Raw genomic sequence first — 17,497 nt, 5'->3', positions numbered from 1 at the left:
CCCCAACTCCTCCCACCGTCCTTTAGAACTGACTTCCAGATTCCTTTCTTTAGCGGTTTTAGATAAACAGAAACCAAGACGCAACACATCCGACTCGACCTCGTTGCCTTTTATTTATTGCTGCCGTTATTGTCGCTTGCTGTGATTTTTAATAAATACATGACATCTTTTTTAAAAAACACGCCCTGTCAGGACCCAAGAAGTGACGTTAACAGCTGCAGATGGAAGTGAGGAGGTCACTCTGACGGCATTTTTCTCTCATCAAGTCCATTTCCCATGAAGCCCCCAAACTATTTCACAGGCAACAGGTGTCAAATGTGAGAGCAAATGGCCGACAAAAAAAAAAAAAGAAAGACGGCAAAGAGGAGAAAGGAGGGGGAGGAGGACAGGAGGAATGCAGAAATAATCGGTTGTGCGGTTTATTTAGACAAGAAAGTAAAGATAAAATTTGCCCAAACGTGCACATGAGCATGAATAACGCCACAGGGAAGATTACTTCATCCTACTTCCTGCTTCATGCCACTTTTAATTTCACTCCCGCCTACACGTTCTCTGCCCTTTAACTCCAACTAAATCTCTGTCTGTTTGCTCAGTTGTCCACTATCGGTGTTAAAATGAAATAAAAAAAAAAAACATAAAAAAAAAAACACGACTAAATCAACTTTTGCACAGTCAAACATCTGCTGGACTTGAGACATGTGAAGAGGAGTCGACGTGCGTTTCCATGACGAATAAAAAAGAAAACCAGAGCACACTGTGCTGAACTCGGTTTAGTTTTCCCGTCATGCCTCCAGGCTGCTGTTCGCCGTCAACCACATCTGGAGGTTGAGGAAATGAGTGATAGGAGGGTAGAGAATATTTCGCAGACCGCAAATCACTTCGCGGCAACAAGAGGCAACAAGAGGAAACTGATTCAACATCCTCAGATGACCTCCTTCTAAATATGAGTTATAAAAATCCCTGATGGTGTTCGCTGACTCCAGTCAGACCGTCAGCACTTCAAGTGTTCATTGTCCGGAGCGTCCGCTTTCTATTAGTTCTATTCTTTCCTGAATGAGCCTGAATGCATCGTTCGATAATGACGGAGGAGATGGAGGAGGTGAAATCACCACTGGACTAAACAATCCTGAAAATAAAACTCTTTAAATGACCGAATGTGGGAGACGACACGTTTCCTCGTCAGGTCCGCGCTGACGACATCTAAAGTTTAGTTTAACAGTGTCAGTGAAAGGTTTATTTTGTCGTATTTATTGGTTTCTTGTAAAGTTCTGGTGAACTGAAGAGTCTGTGAGGGTTTTCAAACATCCAGGTCATGGTGTATCCAAACACAGTGGACTTGTTAGAGGACGTTAAAAGACTACACATGATGTTTTTATAGGAATTTAAAAGACATTAAAAGATGGTAAACAACATTACAGGACTTTATAAGACATTAAAAGGACATTTGAGGACATTAAAATACATTAGAGGATATTACAGTTCTTTACAGCATGTTAGAAGATGTTAAACGATCTAAAAAGACGTTAAACTTTACAGGACGTTACAGGACTTTAGAATACATTAAAAGACGTTGGAGGACAGTTCACAGGATGTTAGGACACGTTTAAGGATCTAAAAAAGACAATAAACGACTGCACAGGGCTTTAAAGAACTTTAGAGGTGTTAAAGGCCATTAAAAAATGTCAGAGGACAGTTAGATGACGTTAGAGGATTGTAAAAGATGTATAAATGTTGTTAGGAGACCTTGAAAGACATAAAAGGATCTTAAAACACGTTACAGGATTTTAAAAGACAGATGACGTTAGAGGATGGCGAAGGACATTGGGGGACCATAAAGGATCTTAAAAGGATGTTAGGGAACCATAAAAGACGCTGAGACTTTACAGGGACTTATAAGATGTTTAAAAGACATTAGGGGACCTTAAAAACTTTCGTTTGGGATAAAACGAAAATCCTCAATTAAATTAACTGCTTGCTTCATCCCAACAAAGAGTCACGCCTCTGTTGTGCCTCTGAGTCAGAGGTGAGAGTGCGCACACCTACAAAAGACAAACACTAACCTTATATAAATTGACAGAAATGGATGCATTTCTAAATGTGGCGGCCGCTAAATTTAAAAAAGCCCGTTGCTGCCTTTTGTTCTGCAACGGCGAAGGAGCCCGCGAGCCATGTGAACTGCAAATACAGCACTCCACTGTAAACACAAGCCGTCAAGAGCCTGAATCAATCACTTCCCTGAGACGAGGTGACAGGACGGCTGCCTCCTATAAGCGCCGGTGTGCCGAAGGTGGGCAATATAGCGGATATGAAGGATACAAAGCAGAGAAATCAATCTCCGGTGAGTTCGCTAAAGCAGATAATGTCACCGAGTGCAGAGCTCACATTGTGCAAGGACATACAATAGAGCTTCCACCCACATCCATACGTCCGAGGCAATAAAAGAGAGAAGCCTCTTTGTCTCTGAGAAACATTTCTCGAGTGGAAATGTCAAACCTGAGTGGCACAGGCTCGCTCTGTTTACAGTAATAAAAGTCTGTCGAGATGCGAGGTCGTTCTCTCGGGAGAGACGAGGAGATTAATTTGCTAAATGAAAAACGTCTCTGAGTCAGAATAGATGTTAGAAGACATTACAGGGATCTTAGAAGATGTTTAAGGACTTTAGAATATGTTAAAAGGCAATTCAAGGACTTACAGGATGTTAGAAGACATTAAAAGATGTTAGAGGACCTTAAAAGATGCTTTAAGGACGTTAGAGGATGGTAAAGGACATTTAAAAAGACATTAGGGGGTATTAAAAAACGTCAAAGGATCTTAAAATACGTTGAAAGACTTCAGAGGACATTGAACTACGATAGGCGATAGTATAGGACTTAACAGTTAGATGGCGCTAGAGGATGTTTAAAAGACATTAAAGGACTTTCGAGGTTGTTAAAAGACAGAAGACGTTAGAGGATGGTAAAGGACATCAGGGGATCTTCTTACAGGACGTTAAAGGATGTTAAAAGAGAGAGGACGTTAGAGATTAAATGGATAAATGAAAAATGTCTCCGTGTCAGAACAGATGTTAGAAGACATTAAAGGATCTTAGAAGATGTTTAAGGACTTTAGAACATGTTATAAGGCAATTAAAGGACTTACAGGACGTTAGAAGACATTAAAAGACGTTAGATGATGGTAAGGTTCTTTACAGGATGTTAAAAGACATTAAAAGATGGGCAGTGAAGGACATTATAGGAATTTAGAGGACCTTAAAAGATGCTTTAAGGACGTTAGAGGATGTTAAAGGACATTTAAAAAGACATTAGGGGGTATTAAAAAACGTCAAAGGATCTTAAAATACGTTGAAAGACTTCAGAAGACATTGAACTAAGATAGGCGATAGTATAGGACTTAACAGTTAGATGGCGCTAGAGGATGTTTAAAAGACATTAAAGGACTTTCGAGGTTGTTAAAAGACAGAAGACGTCAGAGGATGGTAAAGGACATCAGAGGATCTTCTTACAGGACGTTAAAGGATGTTAAAAGAGAGAGGACGTTAGAGATTAAATGGATAAATGAAAAATGTCTCCGTGTCAGAACAGATGTTAGAAGACATTAAAGGATCTTAGAAGATGTTTAAGGACTTTAGAACATGTTATAAGGCAATTAAAGGACTTACAGGATGTTAGAAGACATTAAAAGACGTTAGATGATGGTAAGGTTCTTTACAGGATGTTAAAAGACATTAAAAGATGGACAGTGAAGGACATTATAGGAATTTAGAGGACCTTAAAAGATGCTTTAAGGACGTTAGAGGATGGTAAAGGACATTTAAAAAGACATTAGGGGGTATTAAAAAACGTCAAAGGATCTTAAAATACGTTGAAAGACTTCAGAGGACATTGAACTAAGATAGGCGATAGTATAGGACTTAACAGTTAGATGGCGCTAGAGGATGTTTAAAAGACGTCAAAGGATGTTAAAAGACATTAAAAGATGGACAGTGAAGGACATTATAGGAACTTAGAGGACCTTAAAAGATGCTTTAAGGACGTTAGAGGATGGTAAAGGACATTTAAAAAGTCTTTAGGGGGTATTAAAAAACGTCAAAGGACCTTAAAATATGTTAAAAGACTTCAGAGGACACTGAACTACGATAGGCGATAGTATAGGACTTAACAGTTTAGATGGCGCTAGAGGATGTTTAAAAGACATTAAAGGACTTTAGAGGATGTTAAAAGACAGAAGACGTCAGAGGATGGTAAAGGACATCAGAGGATCTTCTTACAGGACGTTAAAGGATGTTAAAAGAGAGAGGACGTTAGAGATTAAATGGACAAATGAAAAATGTCTACGTGTCAGAACAGATGTTAGAAGACATTACAGGGATCTTAGAAGATGTTTAAGGACTTTAGAACATGTTAAAAGGCAATTAAAGGTGTTACAGGATGTTAGAAGACATTAAAAGACGTTAGATGATGGTAAGGTTCTTTACAGGATGTTAAAAGACATTAAAAGATGGACAGTGAAGGACATTACAGGAATTTAGAGGACCTTAAAAGATGCTTTAAGGACGTTAGAGGATGGTAAAGGACATTTAAAAAGTCATTAGGGGGTATTAAAAAACGTCAAAGGACCTTAAAATACGTTAAAAGACTTATGAGGACATGAGAGAACACTGAACTACGATAGGCGATAGTATAGGACTTAACAGTTAGATGGCGCTAGAGGATGTTTAAAAGACATTAAAGGACTTTAGAGGATGTTAAAAGACAGAAGACGTCAGAGGATGGTAAAGGACATCAGAGGATCTTCTTACAGGACGTTAAAGGATGTTAAAAGAGAGAGGACGTTAGAGATTAAATGGATAAATGAAAAATGTCTCCGTGTCAGAACAGATGTTAGAAGACATTAAAGGATCTTAAAACATGTTAAAGGACTTTAGAGGACGTTAAAGGATGTAAGAGGATGTTAGAGAACGTTAAAAGCCCATTAGAGGATCTTAAAAGACATTAAAGGACTTGATGGGATGTTAGAGAACATTAGAGGACGTTAAAAGACGAGGTGACAGGCCGACGTCCATACGTCCGAGGCAATAAACGAGAGAAGCCTCGTTGTCTGTGAAAAACATTTCTCGAGTGGAAATGTCAAACCTGAGTGGCACAGGCTCTGTTTACAGTAATAAAAGTCTGTCGAGATGCGAGGTCGTTCTCTCGGAAGAGACGAGGAGATTAATTTGATGTCAGAATAGGCAACGGAAAACGAGTCTGAACCTAAAAGTTAAAAGCAAAGTAATGAAGATAGGAAATAAAAGTGAAATTAATTGATAATAAAAGGCTGGAAAAACATCAATTTGTGCAGGTAAGACTTAACCGATGCTCATACAACAGATTTATCAAGGTTAACCTACTTTAAGCTGCGGACATTTCACCAACTCTTTTCCAAAATGTCTAAACACCCGACCCACTTCTCAATTCGCAAAGGACCCTGTTTTTTTTTTGCTTCTCACCCCTCGCTAGCTACATGACATTTTAAATGTTACATCCACCGCAATTAAGCTCCTAAAAAATACAAGAGGATGGTCAGACACAAGACTGGTTCAAGATCTGAGGACGAAGGTTCAATTCCTGCAGAATCTAAATGTGTTTTTAACTTAAAGCAAGTTTATGAAACTGAAAATAGTCCAGAAGATGCAGTAGAGTTGTGAAAAAGCCAACGCAATGACTATTGAGACACGGTTCTGGTCTGATCCAGAGAGGTGCATGCTGGGTGGGAAATGACCACGAACAACCTGAAAAAATGATCGATTGGAGTCGTAGCAGCAAACGCCAAAAAAAAAGTAAAATAAATGATCTGTCACTACATTTTATCCTCAGTTTTGAATCGTCATATTGTCCAAAAAAACCCTTAAAAACTATGTGATACCTTCATGTTTCTGATTTCAGGCGATTTCTGAGGCTCGAAAGTTAAGGAAACACCAATGACAGTGTTTTATTATCATTATTATTACCAGTGGTTGAAAACGTGATCTCCAGTCTTGAAAGTTGATGAAACGCCGATGAAAAAGTTTAGTATCAGCGAATAACTCAAGAACTTAAGTCTTTTTCACTTGACAACTGTTTTATCCATTTTGAGTTTTAGCAGCAAAACCCAAATTTAAGAAGGAAAATCAGCTGAAAACATCACTTTTATTGGCGTTTAAGATGAACAAGATCACGATTTAAAGCAGCTGTTTTCAGATGTTTATCGTATTAAATTTCGTGTTTCCTCCAAAGACGCAAAAGGGACAAAACAAAAGGACGACTCTAGAGTCAGAAATGCTACATTTTAATGAAATTATAGGCTGATAATAAGCTTTTTCATTGGCGTTTCACCATTTTTTAAGACCAGAAATCACCCAAAATCAGAAACATGAAGACATCACTTCTATTTGAGCTAAGACGAAAACAATATAAGCTGAAAACATCTGTTTTAGCCTCAGTTTTGAATTGTGGTCATGCTCATCTTGGCTTAAAATAGAAGGGACGCGTTCATGTTTCTGATTTCAGGTAATTTCTCAAAAGTTGATGAAATGCCAATGAAAAAAGTCAATAAGTCAAGAACCATCCTTCGAGAGTGTTTTTATCCCTTTTGAGTTTTAGCAGAATTTAAGACAAAAAGATCTGAAAACATCACTTTCATTGGAGTTTCATCAACTTTAATCTGAAACCATGAATGCATCACTTCTTTTTGAAGCTATATTGAACATAATCCCAATTAACAGCTGTTATCAGATGATTTTAAATTTGGTGTTTGCTACTAAAACACTCGAGGAAAAGACGCTTGAAGGAGATTTTAATGAACTTAGAGGCTGATAATAAACTTCTTCATCAACTTTTAAGACTCGGCTCATCTGAAATCAGAAACGTGAAGACATCACTTAATTTTTCTGGGCCAAGATGAACACGATGTTAGACGAGAACCAGTTAAAAGCGTCTGTTTTGAATCATCGTAGCTTAAAAAAAAACAAGCAGAGCTTCTCCGAGTCGTAAAGAAGTTTATTATCTGGCGCCGTCTGCATTAAAACGTGACATTTCCGACTCAAGAACCGTCCTCCGAGCGCGTTTTCCCTCGACAACTGTTGAGAAGTACAGGAACTAATATCCAATTTCCTCCCCGTGGCCGGTCGCAGGGCCAGGGCTTGTGTTGTAACTCTGCTCTTGCAGCGTTTATAATGAAGTGGCGTTCTGGCGGGCCTGGCCTGAAGTAGGTAAACAACTCATTCATCAAGGCTTTTTTTTTTTTTTTTTTTTTTTTTGTGCCTGCCAGGAGCCGGGATTGTTCGTCATGATGGAATTTGTTCTAAGGATCAACTTATCATCTGTGTCCGGGGCACGGATGAAATAGATTCGAGGTGATGGCATGGCTGCTCGTGTGGAAAAACAAACCGTGTTTTGTTTTTGTTTTTTGTTTTTTTTTGGGAATAAAGAAGTTAAAGGGGCCGAGGCCACAGGTTAGAATGATGCCGTCTGCAGCGCTGATGATATCTGACACTCCTCCCCCTCATAACTGACTCAACAACACAACTAAATACAGCTTTTGGATGAATAACCACATACGGTACATTTAGCGGAGGGACTTCTAATCATAGCAGCGACGACAGGTTGGAGACTCGAGCTTAAATTTCCGGCCTAATCTGTGCTCTTTTAATTATTGCTGCTTAGGAGAAGTAATAATAAAGACGTTTTCAGCCTCAGGTCCCGACGAACAACAACAACAACTTACAAAGAGATATATAATAGAGAAATAATAGACTTTGTTGGTGTCTGTGCAACCTTAATGGACACAAAGTGACATTAATTATTAAGATTCTTAAAGGAATCATAAAAAAACAATATATTCAGAAAAGGTGAAAAGGACGATAGAAAGTTAGAAAGCTGGACGTTACATAATTAGATTAAAACGCACAAATTAGGAATTAGTTTTCATGGATTGACTGTAATTTCCACATATGCTGGCGTCCAGATTAGACTCTGTGGTGGTAAAGCCTGTACAGTAGCGTTAGGGGGCTATGCTAATACGCTAATGCTCCGTCGGACGGTGTCGTGACATGGGGGCCGGGGTTGGCCGGGGTGAGCCGGTCACAAAGGGCGCACTCTTTTCCATGGCGGGTGAGGTGGGGGGGGGGGGAGGGAGTGGAGGGAAGGGGGGTGGGCATTAAAAAAACCACAGCACTCAGCAACTGAATCCAATCCCTTTAATCCTGGCTGGTATGTTTGAGCCCATTGGTCCACGCCTCAATTAGCGCCGACGGGGAGGGGGGGAGGGGGGGGGCACCTGGGTCTCAAAGTGGACCGTTTGCACGAAAAAAAAAAAAATAAGGGGGGGGACATGCATACCAGTGTTGTCCCTTGTGCGTAATGGGCTTCGGTCCATTTCTGCATACCGTACATTCTTTACAGGACGACTGATTTAAAAAAACGCCTCATTATTAGTGTCAGCGAGAAGGAAGGAGCTACTGCAAAATAACCCCCCCACAAAAAACCCACCCCCCGCCCCAAACTAAATAAATAAATCAATAAAAACAGGTAAATAGCCTGGATTTATCTCAAGGGGCAGTTCTCAGGTGTCATTTGGGCTTTAAAGAGTTAAAAGTTTCTATAAAACAAGCAGGAAAACATCCTTTATCTGTGTATATTTATACTTTTCCATATTTTATATAAACACACACGTTGTATATTTCTATTTATGTGTGGTTTAAATGATTATATTACTTTATATTTAATTTATTTGCATTTTCTTTAATATATATGTTTGCAAACAGATTTTTTTGCATAATTTTATATTTTATATACATACAACTGCATGTTATAAATATGTGTGTTTTTGTCTACATTGATTTATATATTTTTTTATTTATATGTATTTTTAAGCATATGTCTGTATATTTGTTTATGTACAATATACAGAAAAAATGCATGTGCACTTTCTATAGTTTTCTATGTATTTATTTTGTATATTATATATATATATATATATTTATTCACTCACTAGTTTATACCTTCATATCTCATGATGCTTTTAATTTTTACCCACTCTGCTTGCCGTACGCCCTCTGGGTCATAATCCACTACTGTAAACCTATTTAAAGGGGCAATAAAGGCATAATCCTGTAATCAGAATATGATTTTACTCCCTGCAGCCTTGACTCTGGGAGAAAGTGTGAAGACGGCTGCTGCTGATGTGTGAACCCGACACACCTCCTCCTCCTCCTCCTCCTCCTCCTCCTCCTCGCTAGCTCTGAGTCATCTCACGTGGCGCCTCCGACCTCCGATACGCCGTCGTCAATCGAGCTGGCGTTCGTACGAGGCGAACCAATAAACGTCGGGAGTCAATAACTCCCTCCCTCCCTCCCTCCTCCCCCCTGTTTCACGCCGCGACCCGGCTGACCTCGCCTTTATATTTAGTGTAAACTAATGACACACACCGGGTCACGAGGCACCGGCGGGGCCAAAATAAAACGCTTTTATTTATTTTTAATTGAGATTATATTACGGGTGCAGCGGAGCCAAGAGGAAAAACACACTTTCTACTACTGCTCAGTCATAAAGAGACGCCCCCCCTCCCTCGCTAAAAGAAGCCTTGGAGTCAAGGTGAAAAGGCAGCGGCGGGACACTTCTTACTTTTCCCGGTAAATCGCACACATTCCTGACGCTCATTTAGGCCTGTGTGACATTTGAGGCTTAAGCGACGGCGACAATAATGTCAAGAAGCGAGCGCAGCCATTAGCCTTTAGTGGCTCGGCGGTGATAAGGGGTTAGGGCGACCTTCATGACAGGCAGGAATCTTGGCGAACGTGAAGAGGAGGAGGAGGAGGAGGAGGAGGAGGAGGAGGAAGGTGGGAGCGTAAAGCAGGCGAGGACCCTTGAGAGAGTCTGAAACAAGAGAAAGATGAATGTACAGCTCACAGTTTTTAATCAAGGATCAAAGCAGGGCCTCCCTCCGTCTGCCAGCCTGTCTAGACTGAAACTCTCCCAAGCACATAAAGCAACATCTGCAGGATGCATTAATTACACAAACGGACTCATCTCCAGGCTCTGGGTCACGTATGTATGTGATCATCACCAGCTCCATCCTCAACGAAACCCAGCGGAGAAAACAGCTCGGAAACTACAACCCAGAACTCACCGACATTTACAGGATCAACACTAATCTGGCTGTAAACAACAGTAGTTACCGGATGTAACCTCGGTTCTATGAGGGTAAACCACAGGCCCGAACGTAAATAAGGACTAAACGCGTCTCCACTTCCTCTCGTTGGTCCGAACCGATGCTATTTTTGTTTTACTTTACAGAGCGGTCGGCATGGCAACTGCTCGTCATCACTATGTGCCATCCCGTTTCTATAGTGTCACATAACTAAACTAGTTATATTAACCTAAATTGACTGTGTGTAAAATGACTGTGTATTTCTAGTGTTTTAGTCCCGCCCACTAACATGGAGGAGGCGGAGCTATGCTGCTACCTAGCTCCACCTTCATCCATCTTTATATACAGTCTGTTCACTGTTATTGTCACTTCAGTCTAGACGTAACAATTCGATTTATTTGCTGATACGTTTTTTTAATCGTACAATGTAGCTAAATCCAATATTCAAGTTCATTTAAAGAGGGACTGAAAGAGTTTTTAATAGTTGGTGTAGTTCCGATACCGATCAGTTCCTTTTAAAAAACACTTGGATGGGCCCAGATACCGATCTCCCGGATCCCGATCCCTAATCTCGAAGCCCCACGGCCCGAGGTGTGTCTGGAGGTTCTCCATCCCTCCCTCATTTGCTTTAATTTGAATCTGTAATGGTTACAAGGGCAATCCATCGACTTCCCATTAGGGAGGTACGCCCGTCCCGCATTTACATTTTTAGGCTTTCAGCCGACGCTCTTTTTTAGCCCGACTTTCAATCAGCTGAGCAGGTATGTTTTTTTTTTATATTTTAATCAAGGACAGGATGTAGCGGATGTCGAACACGTGACCTTTCGCCGCCGTCTCGTCTCCGTTCATTGCACAACGCGAACCCACAAAAAAAAAAATAAAAAATGAAAACCCAACGAGATATAATCATTTAACGACAGCTGTAGCAAACACCTCTGCTTCCTTCTTGCTTGTAGCTATAAACCAGGAGCAGGTTCAAACAAATCTCTGCTGCAGACACAAAAAAAAAAAAATCCCCTCAACAGCAATTATAGTTTTTAATTGTAGTGAAAGTTTAGATTGTCATTTATAGCCTCGAGTTTCAGCGTCTTACGCAACAAAACCCAGTCAGACGTGGATTTTGGGTTCAGTCATTGACCCTGCAGGTAAGTAAACAAGCAGAGAAAAGGCAGGTTTACCTTAAATTCTAGTGCACGTGTTTTAGTTTAAAGATCATTTTTAAGTCACCTACGGGCTAAATTTAACTCCGGCTGGTCGTAACTTTTCGTCTGCTTTTACCTGTGGACACCGACGAGGTGCTGGTCGCTTTGTTTTTCTTGATGTTTAAAGGAGCAAGAATGATCCACAGCCCTGGAAGGAAGGGAGGAAGGGAGGAAGGGAGGAAGGAAGAAGTCTGGCTAGTTGGGCCCGATGGGACTCCCAGGCTACATCTGGCCTTAACAAATACACCTGTGCTTTCGGAGGCTCATGCATAATGCAAGGGAACGTATTAGAAATAGATCGGACGGGAGAAAAATGGGACATGACCACTCTGGGATCACCCCAAAAAAGACAAAATACAGCACAGAAAAGAGGAGTTTTAGTCCTGAAACGTAAATTAACACTTTGAGCTATTTAATAAACGTCAATACAACTCATTTAACGTTTCATTCACTGGTTTTCAGCTATTTTAAGTGTAAACAACGTTGTTATATCGCAAAAACATTGCACGAAAATGTGTTTTTCATCCAGTTTATGAGACATGTTTTAGGTTTAAGAGATATTTTAAGAGATGTTTCAGTTTATTTTAGGTTTAACAGATATTTTAGTAGATTTTTACATAGTTTTCTATCCAGTTTATTGGACATGTTGAGATTATTTTTGCTTATGGGATGTTGTTGCTCGTTTCTGAGGATATTTGAGAGTTTCTTTGTTGACTAAAAGTAACATTTCTCTGTTTATTTTAGGTTTTTAGGACCTTTTAGTAGATTTTTAAACTCTAAAGTAGCTTTTTTTATCCAGTTTATGGGACATGTTTCAGTTTATTTTAGGTTTAACAGATATTTTAGTAGATTTTTAGACATAGTTTTCTAAAGACATGTTCTTTGTTGACTAAAAGTAACATTTATCCGTTTATTTTAGGTTTTTAGGACCTTTTAGTAGTTTTTTATCCAGTTTATGGGACATGTTTCAGTTTATTTTAAGGTTTAACAGATATTTTAGTACATTTTTACACATAGTTTTCTAAAGACATGTTCTTTGTTGACTAAAAGTAACATTTTTCCATTTATTTTAGGTTTTTAGGACATTTTAGTAGATTTTTAAACTCTAAAGTAGTTTTTTTATCCAGTTTATGGGACATGTTTCAGTTTATTTTAAGGTTTAACAGATATTTTAGTACATTTTTACACATAGTTTTCTAAAGACATGTTCTTTGTTGACTAAAAGTAACATTTTTCCATTTATTTTAGGTTTTTAGGACATTTTAGTAGATTTTTAAACTCTAAAGTAGTTTTTTATCCAGGTTATTGGACATGTTGAGATTATTTGTTGCTTATGGGATGTTGTTGCTCGTTTCTGAGGATATTTGAGAGTTTCCTTTTTGACTAAAAGTAACATTTCTCTGTTTATTTTAGATTTTTAGGACATTTTAGTAGTTTTTTATCCAGTTTATTGGACCTTTTAAAGTTGATTTGAGGTTCCTGGGACGTTGCTGCTTGTTTTTAATTGTTATCTGAGCGTTTGTTTGTTGATTAAAAGGAACATTTCTCTGTTTTGTTTTTTTTTCGTGCTAAATGGGAGGGCGACGGGCTGATCCTGAAACTGAATCATCAGATCCGCGGTGCTGCCGAGGACTCAGAGCAGCTTCATCCTCGTCGTATTGATGTAACCTTACACTGGTGTGAGGGAGGATCAATGTCTGTGTGAAACTGCTGCAGTGTACAAAACATGAGGCCAAACTCAAAGCCAGGGCACGGGACTCGACTTAAAGTCCTCTCGGCCCCTTCAGCGGCGGCCACAAGCAAAGCAAAGCCGACATTTTCCACCCAATAAAAAGAAGAAGAAGAAACATGACATTAGCCAGAAAGTGGGGGCTGACTCGCTTCATGTCATTAGAGGAGGAGGAGGAGGAGGAGGAGGAGGATCAAGTTGAAACGGTTTCTACTCCATGAATCATTAGAGAAGAATGTGACGGTCATAGGGTCAAACCCTTATCAAGCATATAAGAAAAACACACTACGCAGCAGATAGCGTCCTGACACACCGAGCATCAAGGTGAGGAAAACAAATCTCTGTGGATCTGGATCTGGATCTGTATCTGTATGTGGCGTAACATCCGACAACGCAGCGAATGTAAATATTTACCGGCACTCACAGGTGAAGATCCGAGGCAGAGTTCACCGAGTTCAAAAAGAAAGAAAGAAAGAAAACTGAAGGTCTTACGAGCCTTCCAGCAAACAGCAGCTACTCCTAGCATCCCAGCTAATTTTAGCTCTTCCTAGACCCCCAGCTAATAGTAGCTCCTTCTAGCATACCAGCTAATAATAGCTCTTCCTAGCCTTCCAGCTAAAAGTAGCTCCTCCTAGCTTCCCAAAAGATAGCAGCTCTTCCTAGCCTTGCGACTAATAGTAGCTCCTTCTAGCGTTTAAGCTAAAAGCAGCTCCTCCTAGCCTCCCAAATGATAGCAGCCCTTCCTAGCCTCACGGCTAATAGTAGCTCCTTCTAGCGTTTAAGCTAAAAGCAGCTCCTCCTAGCCTCCCAAATGATAGCAGCTCTTCCTAGCCTCACGGCTAATAGTAGCTCCTTCTAGCGTTCAAGCTAAAAGTAAGTCCTCCTAGCCTCCCAAATGATAGCAGCTCTTCCTAGCCTCACGGCTAATAGTAGCTCCTTCTAGCGTTCTAGCTAAAAGTAACTCATCCTAGCCGTCCAGCCTCCCTCTAGCCCTTCCTCCCAGCTAACAGTAGATCTTCCTAGCCTCCCAACTAAGTATAGTTCCTTTTAGCCTTCCAGCTAATAGCAACCCTTCCTAGTCTCCCAGCTAACAGTGGCTCTTCCTAGCCTCCCAAGAAATTGTAGCTCCTTCTAGCCTTCCAGCTAATAGCAACCCTTCCTAGTCTTTCGGCTAACAGAAGCTCTTCCTAGCCTCCCAGCTAATAGTAGCTCCTTCCAGCATTCCAGCTAAAAGTAAGTCCTCCTAGCCTTCCAGCCTCCCTCTAGCCCTGTCTCCCAGCTAATAGCAGATCTTCCTAGCCTCCCAACTAACTATAGCTCCTTCTAGCCTTCCAGCTAATAGCAACCCTTCCTAGTCTCTCAGCTAACAGTAGCTCTTCCTAGCTTCCCAGCTAACAGGGGTTCTTCCGAGCCTCCCAGCTAACAGGGGCTCTTCCGAGCCTTACAGCTAATTGTAGCTCCTTCTAGCCTCCCAGCTAATAGTAGCTCCTTCTAGCATACCAGCTGATAATAGCTCTTCTTAGCCTCCCAGCAAATATTAGCTCCTCCTAGCATACCAGCTGATAGCAGCTCTTCCTAGCTTCGAGGCTAATAGTAGCTCCTTCTAGCGTTCCAGCTAAAAGTAAGTCCTCCTAGCCTTCCATCTAATAGCAACCCCTCCTAGTCTCTCGGCTAACAGTAGCTCTTCCTAACTTCCCAGCTAACAGTGGCTCTTCTTAGCCTACCAGCTATCAATAGATCTTTCGAGCCTCCCAACTAAGTGTAGCTCCTTCTAGCCTTCCAGCTAATAGCAACCCTTCCTAGTCTTTTGGCTAACAGTAGCTCCTCCTAGCCTCCCAGCTAACAGTAGCTCACTTAAGTTATTTGGCTCCAAAAACTACATTTGAAGTATGTTTGGTTTCGTGCAGAATAAAACCTCTGGGCTCGGTGCCCTGCTCTTATCAGAGGTTTTCTTTGTGTCGGCTCATTATTCCACTTCAAGTAGCAGCCATTTAATTTCCACCGCTTCAGACAGTAACGAGCGTGAGGAATAATCAACACACACCTGGCTTCACACTCCAACCAAACCCTTTTAATTCCTCCTCCGGGCGCCCCAGGGCTTCGCTGTGGAACTACAACTACACCACCTTCTTCTGAGTGACTTCGTTTTACCCCGATAGGAACAGATTTTATGCAGGTACAGGTAAATATTTTATAGATTTCATAAGCCATTTATTTCCACAAAATAAACAGATTTGTTGCAAATTAGTGCAAAGAAGAACAAGTAAATTAGGAGAATGTTAATATTTAATAAAATATCCTTTAATTTAATTTCTTCAGGTAAAATAAGTTTAATTTGGGCTCGTTGTTGTCTAATGTGCAGTTCTGAGCTTCACTAGCTGCGTTTCCATTATAGTTTATGGCAAAATAAAAGCGACATTTCTGTTACTCTCGTAAAAGTCTTGCAATATCCCATAATTCTCCTAAATTCTCCATGAAGATGGACTTTAAATGGACCGGTCACATGACCCCCCGTGTTTCCATTACACTTTTTACGTCGATACGTCTGGAAAAAAAAACACCTCATTGGAGCATTAAAAACGTTTTAGCTTTTAATATGTGTTTCCATCACCAGTTTTTATTGCGATTTAGATTTTGCACATTTTTGCTGTTGTATTCTGTCCACTTCTCTGAACAAAACAGTGCACAAATTGGGAATAAGAGTTATATTGTTGTGTAATTTTTGCACTGTGTTGAAGTATGTTTAACACCTGGGGTATAAATACTGATTTAGGTTGAACTTTTTAACTAAAAAGCTGCCGATTTGGTTCCCACGAGGGCCCCGTCCACAGTGCTGACATCCACACATGGGGACTTGCACAAATAACGAATTCAGACTGATGTTTTTTTTTGTTTTGTTTTTTTAAAAACTCCCACCCGTTCCCGCCGGGTTGCATTGCATTGCATTGTTCACACATAACAACAAGCCATGCATGGATCTCTGCAGAGGTAACAATAAGCATTGCACTGGATCCTCCACAGCTGACAAATAAAAGCCCCCCTCCCTCCCTCCCTACATCCCTCCATCCCTCCATCCACACCCACCTGAAGAGCAGGAGATGAGGAAAACGGCGAAGGCCAGTTTGGTGGCGTCTCCCATTTTCCATCCGAATCTGATCCTCTCACCAGGAAAAAAAAAAAGGAATTCAAAAGAGCAGTTTAAAAATAAGAACAACAACAAAAATAAAAGGATCAAAATGTGATTACGAGTCCTGCTGCTGCAAACAGCACTGTCTCTGCAGGAAATGCATGTTTCCACAAAACAAAAAACAACAAAAAAAAAAAAAATCTTATAATCCAAAAATACTCCAGGTGACGTGAGTGTGACTAGTCCATGAAAAGAAGAAGGAGGATTGAGGAAGAGGATGAGGATGAAGAGAGGATGGGAGTAGGTGGTATTTCCAGGTTTAAAGCCAAGCAATGGAGGACGACTTGTAGGCAAAGGGGCCAGGTCTGGAGCATTGTTGTGAATGTTCACCACCTGGAGCCTGTTCGGACGTTTTAAACCTCGTTTATTCTTCTTTACTTATTTATTTATTGTTTATATTTCCACCACTAAAGAGCGGCGCACGGAGCCGAGCCACAGCCGGGTTGGGCTAACATCCATCGGACTGGAAATCAAGCGCTCTCTCTCCAAAAATCAAACTTCTGAGCTCCGTCGCATAGCTGCAGAATGATAATAGTAATAAAAAAAATCTTCTTCCTTCCTTGTAAAGTTTATTTTGTTAGGGTATATTCCGTGGGATAGAGGAATTAGCTCCACATTTAGCTTCGGCTGCACCGGCCACAAAACACAAGCTGCGTCCGCTCCAGGAGGCTCCTCCCCCCGCCTCCCCTCTCCTCCTCGGCCCGGTGGTTCGGTGCCTCGGTGGCTCGGTGTTATATTCCCCTCCAAAGTGGGCGAACAACCGTCCCCGATGTTGAGACGAGTTAAAAGAACGAGTGGAAATACTACCGTGAGATAGCAGGCGGTAATCCGTGTAGTTAATGAGTTCAGGACGAGCTGCTTTTTCCTCCTAAATCCGTCTCCTCTGGTCGGGACGATTTCAAGATGGCGTCCGCTGGCTACTGTTAAGCATGCGCAGATGACATAACAGGAACCCGGGCTGGGATTTCAAAATAAAAGCGTTACACAGAAAAGTCAAGTCAAAGTCAACTTTATTGTTATTTCTGACACAAACACAGACACAGAACTGGAATTATATTCCAGGGCTACGGTGCAGCAACTACACGTTGACATTTAAACAGGAGGTTGCAAAATATTAAAATATATAGCTTATGTATATAAAGTATACTAAAAAGAAAGGAAAAACGTGGCAATGACACATGACATATTATAATATTCAAATACACTACGTGG

At 40.7% G+C, this 17,497-nt stretch overlaps 1 protein-coding gene across 1 annotated transcript in view; it reads right to left on the bottom strand.

Annotated features, from left to right (window-relative positions):
• Nucleotides 1-17,205, bottom strand: part of LOC125000655 (activin receptor type-2A-like) — a 42,186-nt gene extending 24,981 nt beyond the window's left edge. Inside the window, exon 1 of the mRNA XM_047576261.1 lies at nucleotides 16,183-17,205. Coding sequence (XP_047432217.1) covers nucleotides 16,183-16,237 — 55 coding nt within the window. The 5' untranslated portion in view covers nucleotides 16,238-17,205. The remainder of the gene's footprint in view (nucleotides 1-16,182) is intronic.
• Between the last annotated feature and the right edge of the window lie 292 nt (nucleotides 17,206-17,497).

Source organism: Mugil cephalus, chromosome 23 (assembly GCF_022458985.1).
Source record: "Mugil cephalus isolate CIBA_MC_2020 chromosome 23, CIBA_Mcephalus_1.1, whole genome shotgun sequence".
Classification (NCBI taxonomy): domain Eukaryota; kingdom Metazoa; phylum Chordata; class Actinopteri; order Mugiliformes; family Mugilidae; genus Mugil; species Mugil cephalus.
The sequence above is the reverse complement of the archived record's forward strand: the minus strand, read 5'-3'. Positions and strand labels throughout refer to the sequence as shown.